Source organism: Littorina saxatilis, linkage group LG17 (genome assembly GCF_037325665.1).
Source record: "Littorina saxatilis isolate snail1 linkage group LG17, US_GU_Lsax_2.0, whole genome shotgun sequence".
NCBI lineage: Eukaryota > Metazoa > Mollusca > Gastropoda > Littorinimorpha > Littorinidae > Littorina > Littorina saxatilis.
The window spans coordinates 49,030,246-49,039,715 of NC_090261.1; the positions used below are offsets into that span (position 1 = coordinate 49,030,246).

Here is a 9,470-nt window from a genome sequence, read left to right on the forward strand (position 1 = left end):
GTGTGTGTGTGTGTGTGTGTTGCGTACGTGTGTGCGTGCGTGCGTGCCGCGTTTTCGTGTGTGTAGGAGAGAGAGAGAGAGTATGTGTGTGAGTGTGTGGCTGCCCTCTGTGGAACAGGTCAGTGTGACTGAAAACTAAACTACGCTGAAATTGTGCAATCAATCAATATGAAGCTTATATAGCGTGTATTCCGTGGGTACAGTTCAATACAAGGGATGTAGGAGGGGTAGGCCTATATCACCTGATATATTCCGGGGCAATGCACACACACACACACACACACACACACACACACACAGATATATTCATAACTGAATTATGAGACCAACACACAAAAAAGCCAACTAACAAACATACACACAAAAATAGGCCAAACAAAATGTACAATTTCATGATTTAACATTTAATGTACATTTAAGTAAATCCATTTCTTACAGGTTTTTCCTGAGTACAAATGCAACTGTAGAACATGATGTGTAAGTACATGAATCCAGCTGAAGTAAACGCATGTTGACAACAACATTATCACAGTTCTGTGTCACACAAAAGCAGATGCCAACAGCACATGATCATATACATGCATACAGAAAAGCAACGACACAGTCAGACATTCACCACACACACTCACACACACAACCACACACACACACACACACACACACACACACACAATTATGAACTAGCTCTCACAAACTGCAAGCACATGTATCATCCTGAACTCAGGTCAAAATGAGTTCGGCTCATTCTCTCCCTGACAGGATGCCTTGAGTTTCCTTGTCTGGCAAGGAAACCGATTTTTTTGTTTACATATTTAGAGCTTTTTGTAATGTATTATTGATATAAGCAGATTCGCGATCGTCGATAATGATTTTTCATGGTGTTTTGTAATTTTTAAATTACAAAGGAATTGATATGTAAGACAGTTTCAAGTGAGCTATTTTTCGCGGCTGTATTTACTGTGCAAACAACTCTAAATATGGCAAAAGTGTCACGTGATAATCAATCGTTTGGTTTCGGCGCTCACTGGAGCAGACGATTTTTTCTGTAACCAGTTGACAGTGATGAAACCATATATTACGGTCTCGTTCCGGCAGCAGTCCCAAAATTTCGACTTGTTTTGACCTTAGAACGATGTCTTTATCATAACTGTGAAGAACAGAATGGAGATCACTGTTGAGATCAGTGTTCGCGAAAAACATATGGGAGATAACTCTGTATTCTTGTTTTGATAGATTCGTGTAGGACTGTAGCAGCCATCCGGTCAGAGAGACAACTGGCAATAGCCGTGGAGCGATGCTTATCAGAATGGCACATGTATGTGATATCCCTTTGACACACTCAAGAACAATAACGTAAGCATATGACACCAGAAATACTCTGTTTGACTCTCTCATCCTCCCTCCCTTCTCTTTCCCAACAACACCTTCTGTGTGCATTCCTACTCTCTAAGCCATCTTGAATACATGTAAATGGACGTACAGTTTTGACGATTTGTAATTCCAGTGTACACAGAATGCTGAACTAATTTTTGACAAAATAACCATGAATATTTTGGCAATTTTTCCAAGTTTAAAGTACTGGTAGTCCTTGGCGTCTTCTTTCCCCCACCCCAAGAAAAATTACGCAGATGTGCCGAAAAGTTTTTGGCAATTTGAACAAAGCATATTGCTGACTGCCTACTCCAAATGACATCTCTGATAAAACAGTGTCAACGATGATCTCCCCAAAAAAGGAATAAACAAAGCTGTGAAATCCTAAGAAGATGAAGGAAGGTGTTTGTTCATGAAATTGAGGATCCGATGCCATGAATCTTCCTGAGCAATGGCATGTTCTTTTACATAGCCTCCCCACAGCAAGTCTTGGCCTGTTCAAAAACAATGGAGCATATTATTATGAATTAGTCTATAATTTCATTTGAAATAACTATCATTTCATCCTATGAAAATATCCTTCAGCCAGTCAAACGGCGAATCAAAGTTACGCACCACTGCACCACCTTGTGCACAACTGACATCATGGTACAGTGCAAACACACACACTTACACTATCAAACACACTCTTGATTCTATATCTGTCTCTCACACACACACACACATCCTCCCTCCCTCCCGCCCGTACCAAAGACAGTGTTGAAGCAGGTGCGGCAGTGAGGGGTGTAGGGGGGTTCCAACAGGTGACCTGCACCCAGGTAGTGCACCACCTCTATCAGGTGACGACGGTCTTCAGGGTACAGCTTCTGATGAATGTCGCCCATGTCTGGACGCATCAGATAGTCGTCATCGCATGCCAGGGTCAGCAAGTGAACATCCGTCTCCCACAGCTGGGGAAAAAACATCATCCATGATTTACTGTTAATAGCCCTTTGCTTCCTGCATTCAGGCATGGGAATTGTCCGCGAAAAGGAAATTACGTTTCAGCGAAAATAAAAATATTGTCCGCGGCAAAAAAAAAGGTAAATTATTATGTATACTATTGTCTCTCTGTACATTATTTGCTTACAAGAGAACTATCCAAATATTCATCTAAAATGCTAAAATTCGTTTTCCTTCAGGGGGGCTTTGCCACCCTGGTCCCCCAAACGGGGCTCTGCCCCTGTACCCCGCCGGGGCCTAAGCGGCCCCTGGACCTCGGCCTAGTTTCAGAGTTTTTTCTATTTTGGAATTCCCATGCCTGTGCATAGAGCTAGCCTTAGCAGCACAGTAGTTAGAGCGCTTGCCTCTCACGCTGGAGGTCATAGATTCGTCTCCCAAACAGGGCTAATTTAAGTTTTCAGAGCGCTCTCAATCTCCAGTCCACTCAGCAGGAAATGAGTACCTGACCCTATTCAGGGCCTGGGAAAGCTAAGGCAGCGGAGGAGAGGAGATTGGCTCCGCCCTCATGAATCTGAGATCACTATAACATCTTGCTCACCTACGATCAAACATGCATGGTTATGGAAATACCTTTACCTTTTTTTCCTGCACAGAATAATGGTGTCTCCTTTGTAGTCCCCATGAGATTTAATGGAACAATCTAATGAAGCATTGAGCATTGAAATGATTGGGCATGCATGTATTTGTATGTGATGGGAGGGAATGGCAATCTAGTGCTAGAGTGTCAAAAAACAATCATAAAGTAAAAGAACAAGAAGGGCAAAGCCCATACGACTCACATGCTTGACCTTGACCTTTACATGACCTTGACCTTCAGGGTCAAGGTCAAATAACTAAACCTAGCAATGACATCATACACTAAGAACTGCTTTACACATTTTTCCTACCAAAATACATGTGACCTTGACCCAAGGTCAAGGTCATCCAAGGTCATGCAACACAAAGCTGTTAATTCAAGACATAGGAAGTACAATGGTGCTTATTGGCTCTTTCTACCATGAGATATGGTCACTTTTAGTGGTTCACTACCGTATTTTGGTCACATTTCATAAGGGTCAAAGTGACCTTGACCTTGATCATATGTGACCAAATGTGTCTCATGATGAAAGCATAACATGTGCCCCACATAATTTTTAAGTTTGAAACAGTTATCTTCCATAGTTCAGGGTCAAGGTCACTTCAAAATATGTATACAATCCAACTTTGAAGAGCTCCTGTGACCTTGACCTTGAAGCAAGGTAAACCAAACTGGTATCAAAAGATGGGGCTTACTTTGCCCTATATATCATATATAGGTGAGGTATTAAATCTCAAAAACTTCAGAGAAAATGCGAAAATGTGAAAAATGGTCGTTTTTAAGACAACAATTACGGCCCCTGTGACCTTGAACTTGAAGTGAGGTCAAGTTGCCGCACATGTTTTTTGAGATCTTGTAACCATACACCATCAGGCCACATCAGGTGTTGATAGACTTAATAGTGTCCAAGAAAATCCAACGTTAAAGTTTTCCGGACGGACGGACGGACAGACGGGGGGGACGGACGGACGGACGACTCGGGTGAGTACATAGACTCACTTTTGCTTCGCATGTGAGTCAAAAAAGGCCTGTGTTAATAATTGGTCTGAAATTCCTGTTTCTATCTATGCAAAGCTGAAATTACTTTTGCAAATAGACGACCCTGGAAATAACTCCGTCGGGTTTGTATGGATTGAAAATGAGTGAATATTCTTGCTTTTAGAGAGTCAAACTTTCCCACGTGACATTATAGGCTAGTCACTAGAGAGGAGTGTGTAGGAAATGTGTACACAAAAAGCACACATAGAAAGCTAATGCCTCACTAAAAGCAAGAGTCTACACTCTCTCACAACCCATACATACCTGGCAAAGTTATTTCTGGAGTCCATCCATTCTGTGACATCCACAATTAGTGGCATGCAAAACTCCTGCCCAAATGTGACCCCGAAAAAACAGCTCAGACACTAAGAAGAAGAAGAAGAAGAAACTAGCAGTAGCTATACACAGCTTTCATACTTTTCTTCATACTTACGGGGATAAAATCTTCCTCTGAGAACATCAAGCCATCTTTCAGTACTTGTCCTTCTTCTGTGACAGGACATCTGCTGATATCTAACCTGTAAAACAGGATCACTACAGTTGAAAGGGACACAAACCAGCTCTCTGAAAACTCATTCTAAAGTGCCAAAGGTTCCATTTCACACTGTCAACAAAATATTCAAATTAGACATTATAATCTGGCTACAAGCCATGATTCCTAAACCACATGCATCACACTAACATACAGTATATCTGACTGCTGTTATGTTAATTCACCCTGCTTACATCTTTTACAAAAAATAACTTGATGAAATTTTAGCTGGAAAAGCATCAAAGTATTCGATCTGGGTACAGGCAAATCCAGCTAACTCACAAACGGTTAAGTCAAAAATTCGCTTAGCACACAAAGAAATTCTGGTCCGGAATTATCCCTCTTTATCTATGTGTACAAAGTACCCTGAGCTCGAAATGGGATTTCTCTTACGTAAGTCGAAAGACGGATAGCACACAACAGAAAGTCGGTCCCAAAGACAAAGTTTACTCTATATTTACTACAGCAACTCGAAACACGAAACTTGGCGTCTCACACTAGCGCATTGTGTAACCTTATTCCATTCTTCTCTACACGGAAGCCACACCGACTGGTCAGTCGGCACGCAATAAAGTATGAACTGAAGTTAGGAGGGGGCGAGGAGTAAGGAGGGGGCGAGGAGTAAGGAGAATTATCCAACTCCAAGAAAACATTCTGAAAAAGGTGGGGAAGTGGTGACAAGGCAGTGAACGCACTCACCATGCACTGACATCATACGAAAGCAGCCACACAAACACAGCACAGAGGCAGAGGCAGGTGTGCAGATGCTTTGTGAGAATAAGCGTTGAAAACCAGTTTGAATTTAAAAAAAAAACCAGCAGATAGAGCCGCATGTCATAATCATTCTTCTTGTCTGGCTTTATTGACTGCATGCCGATCTTGTGGCAGTGACTTTTCACTCTTCAGTCGGACTGTACACAAACCGCTCTCACTCTCCCTCACTGACTACGCTAAGCCCTAACAACTGATCCTTGGAAATTGTTTGGAAGAGTACACCTCTCTATTTCTCTCCAATGCTCTTCCTGCTGACTTCAGTGACACCGGACACCCCACTGAGTTTAGCCAGCTACCCCCCCCCCCCCCTCTCTCTCTCTCTCTCTCTCTCTCCCCAGCCATGTACTGTTTGGTGCTGTGGCCAGAGAGGTGTCACCGGCTAATTGAGGCCAGCTGCACTGTTCACTCAGAGCAAAACTAGTTGACTGTGTCTAACTTTTGACAAAGCAACACAACTGAAGGGTTCACAGATTAGGTAACCGACTCACTGGTCAAGGCTGCAGGGAAACAAGAGTATCTTGTCAATGAAAGAGGTTACACACAGATACGCGATGCTGAGAACGGTGGCCGATTTTTCACTCTCTTTCTCGGAGGGCCTTCATCATTGCAGGGACTGCTGTAAAGAAATGCTTGCTCAGAAACTAACTCTTTTTGCATTGAAACATGCGCCAGAACTGGTGGACACCATCGACAATGTCAAACATGAAATCGAAGCAGTTTGCTTGAGGAAACGGTCGTCAGCAACTCAAACTTCTCTGTTTTCTTTTTTTTTAGAAAATCTGAGGTGACTTTCTTTGTGGCCCCGCCCCCTCCCTCTGTGAGGACCCCCCTCCATAAGGACCGATTTTTGTCAACATTTTCAAGGTCGCTAGAGAGGGGTTCCACTGTACTATGACCAAGTCGAAATTTCGGATAGGACACAATAACAATTCGGTCCCTTCAATTTCGTCTTATCCGGATTTGCCTGTACTTAAAAAAAAGTATCTTTTTCATGTCTTAATATAACTTCACGTTTTCTGCATTTTAAATTGTTATGAAATGTTATATAATATAAGTTGACAGCACACTGAGTTAGAGTAAGTTGCAATAGGTGTGCTTTTTGGTTGTGGTACATGAAACAGAAACTGGACCCTATATGTTAAAGTAATTGTTGTGTGGTCTTTTATTTGTTTGTCCATCCACTTAACAGACTGCTTGGTCGACGGACTAGTGAATATTTTGTTTTGTCTATACATGTTATTAAATGTCCCATCAACAAACTTTTTTTTCTATTCTCCAAAACTTACATAGCTCCTTTTCTCAGCAGCTTTCCTTTGTGGTACAGGTCCATCAAACCATGGAATCCTGGTCCGTTTATGAGAACATAGGCGCTCACCTGGAAAGAAGTGCTAATTATACTTACCAATCAAATTCTATACCTGACAAAACTTTTACCTGAACAGGATCAAAGCATCAAAGTATTATAGTTGCTATTCAATATTCATTGCACTTAGGAAATCAAGTTTGGATTAAGAATGAAACAGGCTAGCTGGCCCAAACATCCAAACAAATCAAAAGCGAGAAGTCATCCTTCTTCACTGAACACATCCTAAAAAATCTCTTCGTTGATTTGCTGATTTTCCACAGTGGCCAGCATCCTATAGTTTAGCTTCTGCTACATGTATTAAAATCACAAAGCTCACTTAAGAACATTTCAAAGCCACGTGAGTCAGCGATGTGTGGCCCATCTGATGAGAGGAGTCACCTCCTTTAAAAGGACATTTTCTGGTGTCCCTTTGTCTATTCCATGTATCTCTACCAAAATATACCTGTCATGACAGGCTACCTGTAATTTAAGGACACTTTTAGCTGGTCCCAAGGGTGTTATTTTATCACAGGCACTACCAAAACAGCTTGGGATATGAAAGTATCAAGGCCATAGAACATTTCCAAGCTGCATGAGTCTGAGAGCAGACCTAAAAATCAAAAATCCTTCAACATTGCAACATTAAAAACAAGTCGAGTAGGGGGAAATTACTACATTTAGTCAAGCTGTGGAACTCACAGAATGAAACTGAACGTAGTCCGCCGCGAGTGCAAAAGGCAGTGAAAGTGACGAGCCTGTTTGGCGCGGTAGCGATTGCGCTGTGCTTCATAGCACGCTTTACTGTACCTCTCTTCGTTTTAACTTTCTGAACGTGTTTTTAATCCAAACATATCATATCTATATGTTTTTGGAATCAGGAACCGACAAGGAATAAGATGAAATATTTTTTTAAACGATTTCGGAAATTTTATTTTGATCATAATTTTTATATTTTTAATTTTCAGAGCTTGTTTTTAATCCAAATATAACATATGTATATGTTTTTGGAATCAGAAAATGACGAAGAATAAGATGAAATTGTTTTTGGATCGTTTAATAAAAAAATAATTTTAATTACAAGTTTCCGATTTTTAATGACCAAACTCACTCATTAGTTTTTAAGCCACCAAGCTGAAATGCATTACCAAACCCCGGCCTTCGTCGAAGATTGATTTGCCAAAATTTCAATCAATTTAATGGAAAATGAGGGTATGACAGTGCCGCCTCAACTTTTACAAAAAGCCGGATATGACGTCATCAAAAGTATTTATCGAAAAAAAGAAAAAAACGTCCGGGGATATCATACCCAGGAACTCTCATGTCAAATTTCATAAAGATCGGCCCAGTAGTTTAGTCTGAATCGCTCTACACACACACACAGACAGACACAGACACACACACACACACATACACCACGACCCTCGTCTCGATTCCCCCCTCTATGTTAAAACATTTAGTCAAAACTTGACTAAATGTAAAAACGAGACTCTATCACCAAAACTGCTGCGGATATCAAATTAACAAATAGGCATTACCTGAGGGCATTTCCATGCCATCATAAGCCCAAGAGCAGCTCCCCCTGAGATTGCGATGATGCCAATGCCGCCAGGACGAACAGAAGGATGTGACGCAAGCCATGTTACTGTATTCTTTCCAAAACATAAAACTATATATACGTTATTTGGATTTTTGACCAAAATACATGTTTTGACATTTGAGACAGATTGAGACAGTATTTGTTCTGCTTGAGTTGGGTTTTACATCATATTCAGACATGACACAATGCCCAAAGAAGGGAAATCTAATGTTCAATGGATATGACTTAAATTCAATGCTGTAAGCAAAGTCATAATCAAATGAGGCAAGTCAAGTGGTAATGACAAAGTAAAATAACTAAGAGAACTTAAGTTAGCACCAGAACCACAGACAACAGTAAATAAGAGCTATATGCAGAATTTGAGTCTTCCTTAACCTCTAAGCAGACTTTTTAAGTTTATGATACAAGAATCTGATCTTTAGTGCAGGGCTATAAACATTTAACATAGACTACTGAAATATTCCTAGCCTTCATATGAATTGGTGTGAATAATAGAACAGAGAGAAAAAGTGAACCAAAATTCCCACACTATAGGCTACTGAGGATAACATCATAGTATCATCATTGTCTTCCTTGTGATAGAAGAAATAGGACCTGAGATACTGTGTGTGTCTACAGATGGCAAGCCTCTTGCAGAGCAGTAGTTTGTACCCACACTAGAATGTGAACCCCCCAAAATACACTTTAATACACTTATTTCGTTACCTCAAAATAATCAAATGTTAGTTCTGTAAAGGTCTTTGGAAGATCATCATAGCCAAAGAAGGGCAGAGCAAAAGCAGCAAAACCGTTGGCTGCCAACAAAGCCGCTCGAATCTCCATCAGCCCTCCAGCCAATCCAAAGATGTCTATCACACCAGGGAAAGGACCCTCACCTGAAACAACGTACAATATGGTAAAACCAGCATTTTGCTTCAAAACATGTTAAAGAGATATTGTCTGTGGCGTGTTTAGAGCAGACAAATTTGACCTGCTTGACTTGAAAAATATCACATGTACTCCTATATCTGCAGACCTCTCATCAATTCAAACATGTGTATCACACCAGGGTAAAGACTCTCACCTAATACAGCATCACAGTAAACAACATTCTGCCTAAGAACCTGTTACATGCACCATGATGATTCAAGCCTAGCTTCCATCATGAAATAGTGCCATGTCAGTGCAGACGAGTAACTATGAAAGGTCAGAATAAAGTTTGAACAAGTAACCCCCATAACCAACTTCAGACAAT

At 41.0% G+C, this 9,470-nt stretch overlaps 1 protein-coding gene across 3 annotated transcripts in view; it reads right to left on the minus strand.

Annotated features, from left to right (window-relative positions):
- Positions 1 to 383: 383 nt before the first annotated feature.
- LOC138953677 (acyl-coenzyme A thioesterase 1-like) overlaps positions 384 to 9,470 on the minus strand; it is a 20,664-nt gene continuing 11,577 nt past the window's right edge. For all 3 annotated transcript variants that reach the window (XM_070325568.1, XM_070325567.1, XM_070325566.1), the window contains exons 4-9: positions 8,942 to 9,111; positions 8,175 to 8,288; positions 6,581 to 6,669; positions 4,422 to 4,506; positions 2,120 to 2,321; positions 384 to 1,865 (exon numbers count right to left, since the gene is read on the minus strand). In XM_070325568.1, the coding sequence (XP_070181669.1) occupies positions 1,756 to 1,865; positions 2,120 to 2,321; positions 4,422 to 4,506; positions 6,581 to 6,669; positions 8,175 to 8,288; positions 8,942 to 9,111 (770 nt within the window). In that variant the 3' untranslated portion in view covers positions 384 to 1,755. The remainder of the gene's footprint in view (positions 1,866 to 2,119; positions 2,322 to 4,421; positions 4,507 to 6,580; positions 6,670 to 8,174; positions 8,289 to 8,941; positions 9,112 to 9,470) is intronic.